The 18,772-nt window shown below is 38.2% G+C and overlaps 1 protein-coding gene across 1 annotated transcript in view; it reads right to left on the reverse strand.

Annotated features, from left to right (window-relative positions):
* Positions 1 to 247: 247 nt before the first annotated feature.
* NLRP3 (NLR family pyrin domain containing 3) overlaps positions 248 to 18,772 on the reverse strand; it is a 97,840-nt gene continuing 79,315 nt past the window's right edge. Inside the window, 5 exon segments of the mRNA XM_047731293.1 lie at positions 248 to 892; positions 4,097 to 4,119; positions 4,121 to 4,167; positions 4,170 to 4,267; positions 4,738 to 4,908. Coding sequence (XP_047587249.1) covers positions 793 to 892; positions 4,097 to 4,119; positions 4,121 to 4,167; positions 4,170 to 4,267; positions 4,738 to 4,908 — 439 coding nt within the window. The 3' untranslated portion in view covers positions 248 to 792.

Consider the following 18,772-nt stretch of genomic DNA (forward strand, 5'->3'; position numbering starts at 1 on the left):
AACTAACTGAGGGTTACAGAAGGGAGGACATGGGGGATGGGTTAGCTGGGTGATGGGTATTAAGGAGGGCACATGTTGTGATGAGCACTGTGTGTTATATGCAACTAATTAATTGCTGTTCATTAAAAACTAATGATGTACTATCATTGCACATAATAATAATAAATAATTTAAAAATAAAATTAATTAATTAAGGGAAAGACACTATTTAAATCAATAAATACCAAAAGGTTTTAAATTTTCTGACTTTTCAACCAGCCACAATAAACATGAATTATTTTATTAGAAAATATAACTGTTACAAAAATTAAAAATAAATAAGTTGCTGCTACAAAACTGCAACATAGCATATAGTTTACTAGTTCTGTTATAGTCAGAAAGATAGGAGTGGGTGATAATGGTGATATGGGTGAAGGTAAACAGAACAAAGATGGGTAAAAGGGTATGAGGGAAAGGTGCTTTAGAGAGAGTAAGAAGAGAAAAACAGAAAAGTGCTTTATTACATGAGTTAGTTATATGAGGTCACCAACAGGAACATATCCTCTGAGTAAGGTTCTATAATGAGAACCACCTCATTTGGATGATTTCATTGTCCTGGTGTCTTCAAGCCAGGGGAAAGGAGATGCTTCTCTTGTAAAACACACCATCAGCAAGATTTTGCTGTCCCACCCTGGACCAGAGGAATCGTGGAGTGATGGTCTTCACCTTGGTTGGAGGAGTGCTCATTCTCACTTCAACACACCTGGATGATAGGGAGCCAAAATGCTGGCATCTGGCAGCCGGCATCTATCACTACCAAAAGGGCTCAAAGACAATGGTCAACTCGGGCTTTTCTTCTTGAAGTGTTTCTAATGCACGTTTTGTATCATAATTGAAATACATTTCACATAACCTGTAAAAACAAATTGACAGCCTTGTGTTATAGTCTTCAAAGAGCCCTCTCAGAGTTTTGCCTTAAAAACCTCATCTCCTTACTTCCCTTAACCTAACATACTTCTAAGCTCTCCAATGCTACACTTCATGCCTATTGTTTTTCTGTTATATTTTTAACCTTCAAGTTTGGAAATATTTAAACATGTTAATTTAGAGAGAATGGTACTGAGTCCCTATTCCTATTACCCAAATTTGACAACTAATAACCCATTGCCAGGGACACCTGGGTAGTTCAGTCAGTTAAGCATCTGCCTTCAGCTCAGGTTATGATCCCAAGGTCCTGGGATTGAGTACCATGTCATCGGGCTCCCTGCTCAGTGAGGTGTCTGCTTCTCCTTCTTCCTCTGCCCTCCTCCCCTGCTCATGCTCTTGCTCTCTCTCAATCTCTGTCTCTCAAATAAGTAAATAAGATCTTTTTTAAAAATACATTAAAAAATAACTCATGGCCAATCTTGTTTCATCTATCACCCACCTACACCTGACATCAATGGATTATTACAAACACAGCATTGCATGCATCTATAAATGTTGCACTATGTGACCCTAAATGAAGGTTTTTAGAAACACAACCACCAATGCCAATATCACACTTAAAAAGTTAACACTGATTCCTTAATATCAATATATGTCCAGTCAGTGTTTAAATTTCCTCAATTAGCTGATACATTTTTTATATTAGGTTCATTTAATCAGGAGCCAAGTAAAGTTCTCACATTGCAACTGTTTTGTATGCCTCTAAAGTCTTCTTTGATATATAATTTCTTCCCTCTTGTCTCCTTTTTTTTTTTAAGTTTCCCTTGCAACTTAGCTAAGAAATCACACAATTTGTCCTGCACCATTTCTACCAATCTTGATTTAGTTGTGTTATGGATTGAATGTTTGTGTTTCTTCAAAATTCCTACACAGAAACCCTAATCCCTCATGTGATGGTATTTGAAATGGGACATTTGGGATATAGTTAAGGTTAGATGAGGTCATGGGAGTGGGTCATCACAATGAGATCATTCCCCTAAGGTAAGAGATGCCAGGGAACACAGTGTCCCTGTCTCGGTCTCTCTCTTCCACATAAGTACATGGGTAAAAGACAGCCATCTGCAAGCCTGGAAGAACGCTCTCACCAGAACCTGAATTGGTTGGCACTGTGATCTTAGACTTCCCATATTCAAAACTGTGAGCAATAAATATCTGTTGTTTAAGGCACCCTGAGCTAATGAGACAGGTTGATTGTATCCAGAGGTTCCTTGGTCAGTCTGAAGCCTGTCCATCTGCAGAGTGTCCCTCAGGGCTAGGTCAGTGACTTCAGATACAGTAATGTCTCAGCTTCATCCTGGCCTACCCTTCCCTTTTTCATTCTATTTCTTTTCACTCTGAGAATGTTAGCTTTTCCTGCAGTACCTGTGCTCCACTGTGTCTACATAAGGATGCACACTTCTGTTTATTTGAGCCTGCATTCCAACTGGTTCTCAGCCTTGAGGTCATGAACTAGAACAGAAACCCAGGACTAATAGAATTTATATTACTTGAGTAAGATAGAGATAACAAATAAGCAAGAAAGTAATGTAGCGGGTATGTATGATGGTGATCACACTACGGAGGAAAATAAGCGAAAAAAGGGGGAATATGCTGGACTGTTATTTTCAGTAGGATGGTCAGAGACAGACACAGAAGAAGACCCTCTAAGCAGAGAATTTAAGGATACATGAGAACAAGACACATGGATATCAAAGGGGAGAGAGGTTCAGGCAGAGGGAACAGGAAATGCCAAGTTCTGGAGGTGACCATATTTTTGCAAAACTGCAAGATCAGTGTGTGTGGAGCAGAAGGAACATGGATTAGGAGACAATGAATTTGCAGAAAGAGCAGAGACTGGATCACAGGAGGCCTTGGGCACTGCCATGGATTTGTGGATGTTACTTTCAATGTGATAGGGAGTCACTAGAGCATGTGGGTAGGAATGATATAATCACTTGCTCCTGTTTTAGCTGCACCCTCCATCTGCCATGATCAGGATAGTAATAGATGCAGAGTAGCCTGGAAGATGCCATCAGAACAATTCAGACAAGGGGGACAGTGGCTTGAACTAGGGTAGGAGTCATGAAGCTGGCATATTATGGAAGCAGAACAAACAGGACATGCCAATGAGTTGATGTGCATATAAGAAAGTTGACCTAGAGTGATGGGGATTTTGTTGTTTTTGTGGCATTGTTTTGTTTGTTTTTTGGCTTGAGCAATTCTCACTGAGTAACCATTGACTGAGATGAGAAAGAAGCAGAAGAGGGGCCAATACACGTTTGGATTTAGACATGTAAAGTTTAGCACATTTATTAGGCATACGAATGGAAAGATCAGATTAATATTTTGACATGGAATTCATGCAGGTATAAATTGGCTGGCACAGCATATATATGGTAAAGCCAGAACACTGGATGATATCAACATGGGATAAAGTATAGAGAAAAAAAAATAGCTCAATGATTGAGCCCTGGTGTTTCAGCATGTACAGGTCAGGATGATAAAGAGAATCCACAAAAGGAGACTGAGCAGAAATAGCAAATGAAGGAGAAAAAAAATCCAGTGTGGAGAAGGTGTAGCCCCTAAAGCCAAGTGAGGGAAAGTTCTTCTGGCGAGAACATGATTATCAGGGTTGACAAAGGTACAGGACTCACTAGGAAGCTCTTACTGGAGAGGTAATGAATACCAGTGGTATCACTAGTAATAAAACGCAACACAATGCACATAAACTGGCTTATGGAATTTCTAAACTTGACATTTCTGGAACTTTCTTTTCTCATTTCAAATCCTAAGAACACCCTCACTGTGCAAAGACCTTTGCAATTAAGAGGAATCATGGACTGCTCTAGGTCTACAAGTACCTTTGGTCCCTTACAGGGTCATATAATTTTATTTGGCCACTTTCACTGGGACTTGGGTTTCTTCAGGAATATGAATGGAAACTCTTTTGACACCCAACTGAAATTTAATTATCTAACTGTCTGGATGAAGTTAAATATGTGGTTTGTGAATCATAAAAAAGTCTGCAACAAGAGACACAGACCCAACCTCAGTCTGAATACAAATGAAGCCATCCTGGGTTTTGATAATTCATCAACTTGTCCTTAGTACTCTGAACACTGCCACATAAATATGTGCAAAGCATACTTACTTCAGGCTTTTTAGGAGGCAGCCCCTGCTGTTTTAACACTTCACAGAGCAGCATGACCCCTAGATCACCAGGTCATTACTGCCCAGGCTCAGCTCCCGCAGGCTCTTATTGGAGGTCAGAAGTGTGGAAAGATCCCAGCAACAGTGTGAGGTGAGGCTACAGCCATCTAATCTGCAAGAAAGAGGGTGATTTAGAGAAATGTCCCCTTAACTATCCTCCTAGATCCCCCAGATCTCAGCCTGCAATGTTTCAAATGCACAAAAAGCACAGGATTAATGAATTTGGAAAAATTTTATGTGCCTGTGGTTATTCTTCTCCCGTTTCAGATGAAGGTATTTTTTCCAGTCTCCTGGATTGTGCAGATCCAATCAGTAATAGTTTGTGAACTGATTTTTCCAAAATTCTATGGCTCTCTCCAAGTTTCCCTTAAACACAAGTGCCATATTGCCCTACTCTTTGTGGTGAAATCCAGTTTTTACCTTTATACCACCGAGAAATAGAACTCCTCCCAGTCCAATGATCCTGTAATAAGCCAAACCTTAGGAGATCACCATCACTTCTCAGATAAAATCATCCCACCATCATTCCCCCCACCTTAGCCACCATGCATTCCCATCACTGTAATTAGCTAAGGGACTTACTCCAATATCTGAAGCTTACAGTTGGAGTGCAAGAGGCCCTCACAGAGTAGCTTAACTCCCGTGTCTCCAAGAGCATTGCCCCGTAGGTAAAGGTGTGTGAGCTTCTGGTTAGTGCTGAGCACTGATGACAAAGCTGGACAACAACCTGATGTAAGGCCAGAATTCATCAACCTGGAGAAAGAACAAGGAAATGAGGCCTCAATGTTCAGCCTTTCTTGAACATTGCAAAGCTATCTTAGCACAGGAATCTCTTCTCATCTAAAAAAGTGCATCCTTGGGGCACTTGGGTGGCTCAGTTGGTGAAGCGTCTGCCTTTGGCTCAGGTTGTTGTCCCAGTGTCCTGTGATCAAGCCCCATGTCAGGCTCAGTGGAGAGTCTGCTTCTCCCTCTCTCTGCCCCCCACCCCAAACTGGTTCTCTCTCTCTCTCTTTCCTTCTCTCTCTCAAATAAATTAAATCTTTAAAAAAAAAGCTGCATCCTTCTCCTTCAAGGTCAGGACACAGCCTCTTGGATATAATCTGAGGAAAGCATGACTCTATCTCTGGACCCATAAGAGAGACAAATAATAGTCACAGTAGCTGCTTTGCTGGGATTGGTGGAAGAGACAGAAAAAGCAAACTGATTCAGATTTCTTACACATTCTTCTTCCTTCTTACACATTCTTCTTCCTTCTTACACATATTACCTCTTCCATGCATGCTCTTTACCACCACACCTACCAGAAATACATCCCAGATTATCCTTCACTGGTAATTCCAACAACATTTCAAAGAGTTGCCTTATTGGATTCTCACATTAACTGAGTAAGGCAGCAGTGCAGCTGTAACTATTATGTGTCTTTTGCAGACTAGAAATCAGTTTATCGAATCCTATGTTTCTCTTAAGTTGAAAAAGCAAGTGTTTAGGGGCGCCTGGGTGGCTCAGTGGGTTGGGCCGCTGCCTTCGGCTCAGGTCATGATCTCAGGGTCCTCGGATCGAGTCCCGCATCGGGCTCTCTGCTCCGCAGGGAGCCTGCTTCCCTCTCTCTCTCTCTCTCTCTGTCTGCCTGCCTCTCCGTCTACTTGTGATCTCTCTCTGTCAAATAAATAAATAAAATCTTTAAAAAAAAAAAAAAGCAAGTGTTTAGTGGGGAGAGACATGAATTTAAGCCTTATAGGGCCATCCTTCTTCTGTGGCCCTTCTATCCATATCACCCTTCCTTCTGCAGTGGTAGGGGGCTCTCAGAGCTTAGAGCTCTAGATTTTTATTACACTCAGTGGGACTAAGAAGTTTGGTGTGCTGCATTTGGGTCAAATTGAATATATTTTCTCACCCAACAGAACATGAGGGTTCTAGGAGAGAGAGCTGCATCCCTCTAGTGCAGAAGCTCAGAGGTGGGTATACAGTACACAGAAAGCCACTTATGCTAGGCCTTCAACGAAACCTTGACTTAACAACATCTCATGCAGTCACATTCCTTCCTGCAGGAATCCTTAACAATAACGTGTTCATAAGTGCCAAGATGTCTTAGAATCAGGAAAAATAGAAACATAGAAAGTAGCACCAGCAAGTGATCAAAAGAAAACAGAAGTTTTTATCTACTTACTGGTTTCCATCTTGGCAGTCAGGGATGAATCGTAATTAAAAAAAAAAAAAACTGAATATGCAAGACAAAGAGGGGAATAAATCCCAAGATGGATGAATTAAAAAACAAACAACAAACAAACAAACAAAAACAGGGCAAGGCTTCTAGTAAGAACTTTATTTCCAGCTGAGAATAATTTCATCAGATGGTCCTTAATTAATGTGCTGAAGGGATTTACAAGATTATTAGCTATTATGAGCCAAATGTTTGTGTCATATTGAAATCATATGTTGAAATCTTAACCTTCATTGTGATGGTAGGAGTGCAGGTTTTAAGAAGTAATTACATCATCAGGGTGGAGTCTCCATGATGGAATTAGTGCCCTGATAAAACAGACCCCAAAGAGTTCCCTTGCCACTATTGTCATGTGAAGACACAACAATAAGGTGGCTATTTGAAAGCCAGGAAAGAAATGATCTACAGGCACCTTGATCTTGGGCTTCCAGCCTCCAGAACTGTGAGTCATGTTTGTTGTTTGAGTCACCCAGACCATGGTGTTTTTGTTACAGCAGCCTGAAAAGACTAGATGAAGATGAAGAACAGCAAAGATGAAGACCATTCCAGAAAACTGAAGATACTCATCCAAAAGGAAAGGAAAAATTATTTTGTAAGCTACAAAATGGCAAGCTTTGCCATCATTTCCAGAAAATGACTAGAAGGGATTATGAACAGGTGTTTGACTAGCAGGGCACAAAATGGCAGCACAAGGTGGTTTTGTTAAATATAAGTTACATCTCAATTATCAAAATGTTAATTATTATTGAGACTGAGTGATGGGTGTATGGAGTGCATAATGACATGTTTAGGCAATCAAACAAACAAGTTCTACCCAGCAATCCGCTTGATTAGAGGAATGTAACCAACATCACACATCTTGGTCTCAATCAATTCATTTCACTCAGTTCTACATTCACTGAGTAAGGATATCTTGCCATGTACTATATTGTTAAATGATTGTGTTTTTTTTTAAATTACTAATATATGCTTATGTTATAAAAATGTGTCAGAAAGAAAATTAAGGAATAAGAAATGCAACAAGTCTGTTTCATTTCTACACAATAATAATTTTGGCTGAAATAATGACTTAAAATGGGATTATCTCATATAATTACAACAAAAACCAAGATGTAGGTATCATTTTTGTCCTTATTTTTAAATGGAAAAGCTGGGAAATTACTTGAAAAATAAGAAGGAGTTTCCTAGATGGACTATGATGATGGGTGAATACTTTGCATACTAGGCAAAGGAAAGTGGTAAGCAAAGGAAGGAAGGGTAAAAGAGGTCACATTCTTAGAACTAAAAGCTTACTAAATATGACTCAGAATGGAGTGACGGGTGTGGCAGAAGCAATGATCTAAAGCTGATCAGGGACAATTTTGTGTACTATGCTAAGACACAGCAACTACACTCTGACTTCAAAGAACGTTGGAAGTTTGTTTGGTTTTTTATTTGTTTTTTTTTTTTTAATTTATTTGACATAGGCAGCTAGAGAAGAAATACAAGCAGGGGAGTGGGAGAGGAAGAAAAGGCTCCATGCTGAGCCCGGAGCCCAATGCAAGGCTTAGTCCCAGGACCCTGGGATCATGACCTGAGCCAAAGGCAGACACTTAACAACTGAGCCACCCAGGTGTCCCCTTTTGAAGTTTTTTTGAGAAAAAGTGTGATATTATCAAATCTGCATTTTAGAAAACTCCTCTGGTGTTTTGAAAAAGAAAGAAGCAGGTAAAGGGAACTGAAAGTAAAGACTATCTAGGTTTTTCCTCTGTTTACTGGCTAATCAGCCTTCTGGAAAGTCCCAGTATTCAAGAAGGCACTAAAGAAAGGGCAGGAAGGGGACAAAGGATGACGGTGGAGAGTAAGTTATAAGAATAAGGAATTTTGCAGTTGCTCACTATGAGGCATTTATGTACTATGGGAGTGGGGGAGTGCAAAGTGCAACCAAAATAGAGGCCTAAAATTCAGGACAAGTGGCCATACCTAACAAAATATAAAATGCCTTAAAGCGTGACTTCATTAATTATGTTTATAGGTTTCCATCTCAAAAGAAATATCCACACATAAATAAAGTTATATATACAAATATGTTTTTTCATAGTTACTTGCAATAATAAAAAAGGAAAAAGTCATCCAAAAATTTATCATTCAGTAAGAACCTAAATAAATTACTGTAATGTATACTATGTAATATTATGCCCAAATCTGTAGATCTGTATATGTCAGCATGGTAATAAATTCCTGATAAATTTAAGAAGATATCATAAAAAAGACTCCACAAAAAATTGCTAGAACAGATACAAAAATTTAGTAAAGTCACTGTATACAAAATCAATGTACACAAGTCTGTTGCATTTCTATATACCAATAATGAAGTAGCAGAAAAATAAATCAAGGAATTGATCCCATTTATAATTGCACCAAAAACAATGAGATACCTAGGAATAATCCTAACCGAAGAGGTAAAAGATCTGAAAACTATAGAATACTTACAAAATAAATTGAAGAGGACACAAAGAAACGGGGGAAAAAAATCCATCTAGTAGACTGGAAGAATAAACATTGCTAAAATGTCTATACTACCTAAAGCAATCTACACATTTAAAGCAACCCCCTATCAAAATAACACCAGCATTCTTCAGAAAACTAGAACAAACAATTCGAAAATTTGCATGGAACCAGAAAAGAGCCCAAATAGCCAAAGCAATCCTGAAAAGAAAAATGAAACTTGAAGCATCACAATTCTAGACTTCAAGGTATATTACAAAGTTGTAGTCTACAAGACAGTAAGATACTCACACAAAAACAGGCACATAGATTCATGGAACAGAATGGAGAACTCAGAAATTGACCCTCACCTTTATGGTCAACTAATCTTCGACAAAGCAGGAAAGAGCATGCAATGGAGAAAGATGTCTCTTCAACAAACGGTGCTGGGAAAATTGGATGGCCACACATAGATGAATGAAACTGGACCATTCTCTTACACCATACACAAAGATAAGCTCAAAATAGATGAAAGACCTCAATGTGAGAAAAGAAACCACCAAAATCCTAGAAAGGAAAAAAGGAAGCAATTTATTTGACCTCAGCTGCAGCAACTTCTTGCTAGACATGTCTCCAGAGGTGAGGGAAACAGAGACAAAAATTAACCATTGAGACTTCATCAAGATAAAAACCTTCTGAAGAGTGAGGAAACAGTCAAAAAAACCTAAAAGTTAATGTTCGGAATGGGAGAAGATTTGCAAATGATATCTGATAAAGAGTTGGTATCCCAAATCTATAAAGAACATATCAAACTCAATACCCAAATACAAATAACCCAGTTAAAAAATGGGCAGAGGGGCACCTGGGTGGCTCAGTGGGTTAAAGCCTCTGCCTTCAGCTCAGGTTGTGATCCCAGGGTCCTGGGATCGAGTCCCGCATCGGGCTCTCTGCTCAGCAAGGAACCTGCTTCCTCCTCTCTCTCTGCCTGCTTCTCTGCCTACCTGTGATCTCTGTCTCTCAAATAAATAAATAAAATCTTTAAAAAAAAAATGGGCAGAAGGCATGAATAGACATTTTTCCAAAGAAGACATCCAGATCACCAACAGACTCATGAAATAGATGTTCAGTATTTCCCACCTTCAGGGAACTACAAATCAAAACCATGATGAGAGCACCCCACACCTGTCAGAATGGCTAAAAACACAGGAATCGGCAGATGTTGCAAGGATGTGGAGAAAGGAGAGCCCTCTTATGCTGTTGATAGGAATGCAAACTGGTGTAGCCACTCTGGAAAGTAGTATGGAGATTCCTCAAAAAGTTAAAAATAAAACTACCTTACAACCCCACAATTGTACTTCTAGGCATTTACCCAAAGGATACAAAAATACAGATTTGGGGACATGTTCAGTCAGTTAAACATCTGCCTTTGGCTTGGGTCATGATCTCAGAGCCCTGGGATTGAGTCCCACATTGGATTCCTTGCTCAGTGGGGAGCCTGCTTCTCCTTCTGCCTGATTCTCCCACTGTTTGTGTTCTCTGATAAATAAACAATAAATATTAAAAAAAAATAAAAGAATGTTAGATGGCCCTTAGCACTATGCTTTGGAGACACTAAAAAAAAAAAACAAACAAAAAAACGGATTTGAAGGGGGCACATGCACTCCGATGTTCAATAACAGCATTATCAACAATTGCCAAACTATGGAAAGAGCCAAATATACAATGACTGATGAATGGATAAAGATGTGGGGTGTATATATATATATATATATATATATATATATATACACACACACACACACACACACACACAATGGAATATTGCTCAGCCATCAAAAAGAATGAAATCTTATCATTTGCAATGATGTGGATGGACCTAGAGTGTATAATGCTAAGTGAAATAAGTCGGTCAGAGAAAGACAAGCACTGTATGATCTCACTCACTCACATGTGGAATTTAAGAAACAATATAGATGAACATAAGGGGAGGGGGAAAAGAGAAAGGGATGCAAATCATAAGAGATTCTTAACTATAGAAAACAAACTAAGGGCTGATGGAGGGTGGTGGGTGGGGATGGGCTAAAATGGTGGTGAGTGTTAAGGAGGGCACTTGTTTTGATGAGCACTGGGTGTTGATGTAAGTGATGAATCACTGAATTCTACTCCTGAAACCTATATTACACTATTGTTAACTAACCTGAATTTAAATTTAAAAATTGAAAAAAAAAAAAGGAAGAACAACAACTATAACCAACAAATTGGACAATCCAGAAGAAATGGAAAAATTCTTAGAAACATACAACTTACCAAAACTGAACAAAGAAGAAATAATGTGAGCAGAACAACTACTAGAAAGGAGATTGAACCATAATCAAAAATTTCCCCACAAAGAAAGGGTCAGGAACAGATGGCTTCACTGGTGAATTTCATCAACACTTAAAGAATTTTAGCAATCCTCCTCAAACTTTCCCCCAAAAAATCAGAGAAAGGAATACTCTCAAAGTCATTTTTGAGACTAACATTACCCTGATAACAAACCAGACACTACAAGAAAACCAGAGGTCCATATTCTTCATGAATATAGAGCAAAAATTTTCAACAAATAACAGTAAACAGAATTTGGCAGCACGTGTAAAGGATTAATTATGTCAAGTGGAATTTATCCCTGAGATTCCAGGATGGTTTCCACATATGAAAATCAATGAATGTAATAAGTAACAGTAATAAAATGAAAGATAAAATTCATTTGATCCAGTGGTGGGTATTATGGAAAGCACGTATTGCATGGAGCATTGGGTGGGGTGCATAAACAGTGCATTCTAGAACACTGAAAAGAAATTTAAAAAAAAATCTAAAAAGAAAGAACAGGAAAAAAATTCACTTGATCCTCTTAATAGAAGCAGACTAGTCACTTAATAAAACTCAACATCCATTCATTATTAAAACTTTTAACAAATTAAGCATAGAAGGAATGTACCACAACATAATAAAAACAATATATGGTGAGCACAGAGCTAACATCTTGGTCAATGGTGAAAGGTTGAAAGTTTTTCCTGTGTGGTCAGGAACAAAACAAGACTACCCATTCCCTGCACTCCTATTCAACATAGTCTGGGAAATCCTGGCCAGAGCCAGCAGGAAACAAAAAGAAATAAATAAAAGACCTCAGAATTGGAAAGGAGAAATAAATATGACTTTTACAATTGACTTGATTTCATAGATAGAAAATCCAAAAGACTCAACCAAAAAACAGTTAGATCCTGCACCTCGGTGACTCAGTGGGTTTAGACTCTGCCTTAGGCTCAGGTCATAGTCTCAGGGTCCTGGAATTGAGGCCCACATTGAGCTCTTTGCCCGGCAGGGAGTCTGCTTCCCTTTCTCTCTCTGCCTGCCTCTCTGCCTACTTCTGATTTCTCTGTCAAATAAATAAGTAATTCTTAAAAAAAAAAAAATCTAATCAATGGATTCAGTAAAGTTGCAGGATACAAAATTAATATACAAAAATTAGTACTATTTCTATAATGAATTATCTGAAAATGAAATTTTAAAAAGTATCTCATTTTCAGTAACATCAAAAACAATAAAATATTTGGGAATAAGTTTAACCAAGGAATGGAGAGATCTCTACTAAATTCTACAAAATTGAAGATGAGACAAATAAATGTAAAGATACCCAGGTTCATGGATTAGAATTAATATTATTGGGGCACCTGGGTGGTGCAGTCAATTAAGTGTTTAACTCCTGGTTTTGGTTCAGGTCATGATCTCAGATCCTGAGATAGAGCTCTGTGTTGGGCTCCACAGTTAGTGTGAAGTAAGCTTGAGATTCTCTTACTCTCCCTCTCCCTCTGCCCTTCCCTCTAATGCTCTCTCAATCAATCAATCAATAATCTTTAAAAAGTAACCATATTAAAAAAAGAATTAATATTGTTAAAATGTTCATTCTATCCAAAGCCATCTATAGATTCAATACAATCTATATCAAGACTCCAGTGGCATTTTCAAGTGGGAAGAAAGAAAATCCTAAAATTTGTATGGAGCACAAAAAGCTCCCAAATAGCTAGAGTAGTCCTGAGAGAGAAGAATGCAGCTAGAGGCATCACACGTCCTGATTTCAAACGGTATTATAAAGCGATAGTAATCAAAACTGTATGGTACTGGCATAAAAACAGACACATAAATCAATAGAACAGAATCAAGAACACGGAAATAAAGCCACGTGAATACGGTTAACTAATACTTAAAGTATTAGTTACTTATTTAGATACTTAGTTACTTAGATAAGGAAGCTAACATTACTCAGTAGAGAAAAGACAATTTCCTCAATAAATGGTACTGAGAAAACTGAATATTCACATGTAAAACAAAACAAAACTAGACCCCTATTTTACTCCATTCACAAAAATTACTCAAAATGAACTAATGATTTAAAATAAGACCTGAAACCATAAAAACTTCTGGAGGAAAATAGAGGGAAAAATCTCTTTGACATAATTCTTAAGAATGATTTCTTTTTAATATGACACCTGAAACACAAGCAATAAAACAAACAAACAAACAACAACAACACAACAAAAAAAACATGGAGAATTTCACTAGACTAAAAATCTTCTGCACAGCATGGGAAACGATCAACAAAATGAAAAGGCAACTTACAAAATGGGGAAAAAAATTGCAAATGATATATCAGATAAAGGGCTAATATCCAAAGTGGATAAACATCACTAAATATATAAACATCACTAATCATCAGCGAAATGCAATCAAAAATACCAAGAGATTGCCACCTCACACCTGCTAAAATGACGATCATTATAGAGACAAGAGATACACAAACTGCTGGGAGGATGGGGAATAAAAGGAGTTCTCATGCATTGTTGTGGAATGCAAATTGGTGTAAGATCAGTGGAAACCAGTGTGGAGGTCAAAAAATTAAGAATACAACTATCATGTTCTACCAATTTCTCATCTGAGTACTTACCTAAAAGAAATAAAATCAGTATATAAAAGATATCTGCACCCCATGTTCATTGCAGCGTTATATACAATAGCCAAAACAAGGAAACAACCTAACTGTCCATCAACACATAAATGGATAAATAAGATATGATTGTGTATACAACTGAATACTGTTCAACCATAAAAAAGAAATAAAATTCAGGCACCTGGGTGGCTCAGAGGGTTAAGCCACTGCCTTTGGCTCAGGTCACCATCTCAGGGTCCTGGGATCAAGTCCCGCATCGGGCTCTCTGCTCAGCAGGGAGCCTGCTTACCTCTCTCTCTCTCTGCCTGCCTCTCTGTCTACTTATGATCTCTCTCTGTCAAATAAATAAATAAAATCTTAAAAAAAAAGAAAAAAAGAAATAAATTCTGTCATTTACTACAAGATGGGTGGACAAATATTATGATCTCACTTATACATGAAATTAAAATTAAAATTAAAAATATTAAAAACTGAAACCACACTTACAGAAAAAGAGATATATTTGTGATTATCAGAGATGGTGGGGAAGGGAGTGGGGGAACTGGATGAAGGTGGTCAAAGGGATAAACTTCTAGTTATAATAAGTACTGGGGACATTACATAACATAATGACTATAGTTAATACTGCTGTATGGGATACTTCAAAGTTGATAAGAAAGTAAATCTTAAATGTTCTCATTACAAGGGAAAAAACATATTTTTATAACTAAACGAGGTGATGGATGTTAACTAGACTTATTGTGATGATTTTACAAATTATGTACATCAAGTCATTATGCTTTAGACTGTAAATTTATACAGTGCTGGGTGTCATTTGAATCTCAATAAAGCTGAAGGAAAATAAATGACTCTTGTGAACCACCCTTTTGTGGCTGTTGGTTACAGCAGCCCTAGAAAACCAATTCATAGAATGTATTAAGATAGGTGGGTGGAACAGTCACCAAACTGTGGAAGGAACCAAGATGCCCTTCAATGGACGAATGGATAAAGAAGATGTGGTCCATACACACTATGGAGTATGATGCCTCCATCAGAAGGATGAATACCCAACTTTTCTAGCAACATGGATGGAAACTGGAAGAGATTATGCTGAGTGAAATAAGTCAAGCAGAGAGAGTCAATTATCATATGGTTTCACTTATTTTTGGAGAATAACAATAACATGGAGGACATGGGGAGATGGAGAGGAGAAGGGAGTTGAGGGAAATTGGAAGTGGAGGTGGACCATGAAAGACTATGTACTCTGAAAAACAATCTGAGAGTTTTGAAGGGGCAGGGGGGTGGGAGGTTGGGTAGCCAGGGGGTGGGTATTATGGAGGGCACGTATTGCATGGAGCACTGGGTGTGGTGCATAAACAAAGAATTCTGTTACGCTGAAAAAAATTTTAAAAGATAGGTGGTGGATGGACAGACAGACAGATAAATGTTCATGTAAAATGTCTGGAAGTTCGCTCATCAATTCCTTGTAAATGTTTCTCTCAGAAATGGGCTGGGTAAGAACTTTTGCTTCTTACTTCATGCGTTTATATTATTTGATATTTTCACACTAAGTATGTTTTACTTTGTAATAAAACACCCCAAACAGAACTTCCACTCTCCAGCCCAATGTATGGAAAACTTAGAACTCACCACTCATACTAACAACAAATTAACAGCTGAACAATAAGCTACAAAACAACTCATCTTAGGTCCACAAGAGAAGTATGGTCACAGGGCATTTGCTGTCCCCAAATTGGAGAGACAGAGAGGAAAATACAGAGAACCATAACAGCCTGGATCAGAAACCCACAAGCTGAAACCATCATGAGAACCTGTACCCAGTATTTACCCCAAAGATACAGATGCAGTGAAAGAAGGGCCATCTGTACCCCAAAGTTTATAGCAGCAATGGCCACTGTCGCCAAACTGTGGAAAGAACCAAGATGCCCTTCACGGGTGAATGGATAAGGAAGATGTGGTCCATATATGCTATGGAGTATTATGCCTCCATCAGAAAGGATAATACTCAACTTTTCTAGCAACATGGATGGGACTGGAAGAGATTATGCTGAGTGAAATAAGTCAAGCAGAGAGAGTCAATTATCACATGGTTTCACTTATTTGTGGAGCATAACAAATAACATGGAGGACATGGGGAGATGGAGAGGAGAAAGGAGTTGAGGGAAATTGGAAGGGGAGGTGAACCATGAGAGACTATGGACTCTGAAAAACAACCTGAGGGTTTTGAAGGGGTGGGGGGTAGGAGGTTGGGGGAACCAGGTGGTGGGTATTAGAGAGGGCACGGATTGCATGGAGCACTGAGTGTGGTGCAAAAACAATGAATACTGTTACGCTGAAAAGAAATTTTTAAAAAACTGAATAAACAAACAAATAAACAAACAAAAAAAAAGAACCTGTACCCAGGTAAGGAAACCTTACTATAATAGATAAATACTGGAGATTGGGTGTAACAAGTCTGAGAGATAAAAACACCAGGGAAAACCAGTCCTTGGGGAATCCCCATATTCCATGACTTTTATTTCTAAGGATGCAATCAGATTCTCACAGTAATATCAGAGAAAAATCACTTTGTTCTTCAAAATAAGGGGAGATAAATCATTTTAAAATATGCCAGAGTACTCTGCAAAGTATACATATATCAAAATATCATTTTGTATACATTAAATAACTTTTATTGGACAACCATACCTTAGTAAAGCTTGAAAAAACTTCTAAAACTTAAAAAAAAATACACCAGGAGTAGCTATATTAATTTCAGACAAAGCTACCTTCAGAGAAATGAAAGTTATCAGGGATAACATAAATTATATATATAATTTAATATAAACATATTAACATAAAAATATATATAATTTAATATAAACATAAACATAAATAAAGAGGGACAACAAGGGGCACCTTGGTGGCTCAGTCAGTTGGGCATCTGCCTTCTGCTTGGGTCATAATCCCAGGGTCCTGGGATCAAGCCCCGCATTGGCCTCCCTGCTCTTTGGGAAGCCTGCGTCTCCCTCTCCCACTGCTTGTGTTCCCTCTCTCACCGTGTCTCTCTCTGTCAAATAAGTAAAATCTTTTAAAAAAGAAGGGACAACAAGTAATGATAAAGGGGTCAATCCTCTAAAAAGACATAAAAATCCTGAATATGTATGTGCCTAAAACAAAGTCAAAATGCATGAGGCAAAAACTAATAGAACTACAAGGAGAAATAAGTGAGTCTACTTTTGGAAATTTTAACACCTCTCTATCAAAAATGGACAGATCCAGCAGGCAAAAAATCATTAAAAATCATTAATAACATAGTTGATTAGAGAATCTATTCCATTTACTATAGCACCAAGAACCATAAGATACCTGGGTATAAACCTAACCAAAGAAGTAAAGAATCTGTACTCAAGCAACTACAGAACACTCATGAAAGAAATTGAAGAAGACACAAAGAGATGGAAGACCACTCCATGCTCTTGGATCGGAAGAATAAACATTGTTAAAATGTCTAATACTGCCTAGAGCAATCTATACTTTAATGCCATTACGATCAAAATTCCACCAGTATTTTTCAAAGAGCTGGAGCAAATAATCCTAAAATTTGTATGGAATCAGAAGAGACCCCAAATTGCTAAGGAAATTTTGAAAAACAAAAATAAAACGGGCAGCATCACATTACTTGATTTCAAGCTTTACTACAAAGCTGTGATGGTACTGGCATCAAAACAGACACATAGACCAGTGGAACAGAGTAGAGAGCCCAGATATGGACCCTCAACTCTATGGTCAAATAATTTTCGACAAAGCAGGAAAAAATATCCAGTGGAAAAAAGACAGTCTCTTCAATGAATGGTGCTGGGAAAATTGGACAGCTATATATAGAAGAATGAAATTCAACCATTCTCTTACACTGTACAGAAAGATAAACTCAAAATGGATAAAAGACCTCAATGTGAGACAGGAATCCATCAGAATCCTAGAGGAGAACATAGGGAGTAACCTCTTCAATATCAGCCACAGCAATTTCTTTCAAGATATGTCTCCAAAGGCAAAGGAAACAAAAGCAAAAATGAACTTTTGGAACTTCATCAAGATCAAAAGCTTCTGCACAGCAAAGGAAACAGTGAACAAACAAAGAGGCAACTCACGGAATGGGAGAAGATATTTGCAAATGACAGTACAGACAAAAGGTCGGTATCCAGGATCTATAAAGAACTCCTAAAACTCAACACACACAAAACAGATAATCATATCAAAAAATGGGCAGATGATATGTACAGACACTTCCCCAATGAAGATATACAAATGGCTATCAGACAAATGAAAAAATGTTCATCATCACTAGCCATCAGGGAGATTCAAATTAAAACCACATTGAGAAACCACCTTACCCCAGTTAGAATGGCCAAAATTAGCAAGACAGGAACAACGTGTGTTGGAGAGGATGTGGAGAAAGGGGAACCCTCTTCCACTGTTGGTGGGAATGCAAGTTGGTGCAGCCACTTTGGAGAACAGTGTGGAGATTCCTCAAGAAATTAAAAATAGAGCTTCTGTATGACCCTGCAATTGCACTACTGGGTATTTACCCCAAAGATATAGATGTAATGAAAAGAAAGGCCATCTGTACCCCAATGTTCATAGCAGCAATGGCCACAGTCGCCAAACTGTGGAAAAGCCAGGATGCCCTTCAACGGATGAATGGATAAGGAAGATGTGGTCCATATATGCTATGGAGTATTATGCCTCCATCAGAAAGGATGAATACCCAACTTTTGTAGCAACATGGACGGGACTGGAAGAGATTATGCTGAGTGAAATAAGTCAAGCAGAGAGAGTCAATTATCACATGGTATCACTTATTTGCAGAGCATAACAATTAGCATGGAGGACATGGGGAGATAGAGAGGAGAAGGGAGTGGGGGAAATTGGAAGGGGAGGTGAACCATGAGAGACTATGGACTCTG

Source organism: Lutra lutra, chromosome 5 (assembly GCF_902655055.1).
Source record: "Lutra lutra chromosome 5, mLutLut1.2, whole genome shotgun sequence".
In the NCBI taxonomy this organism is placed as follows: Eukaryota; Metazoa; Chordata; class Mammalia; order Carnivora; family Mustelidae; genus Lutra; species Lutra lutra.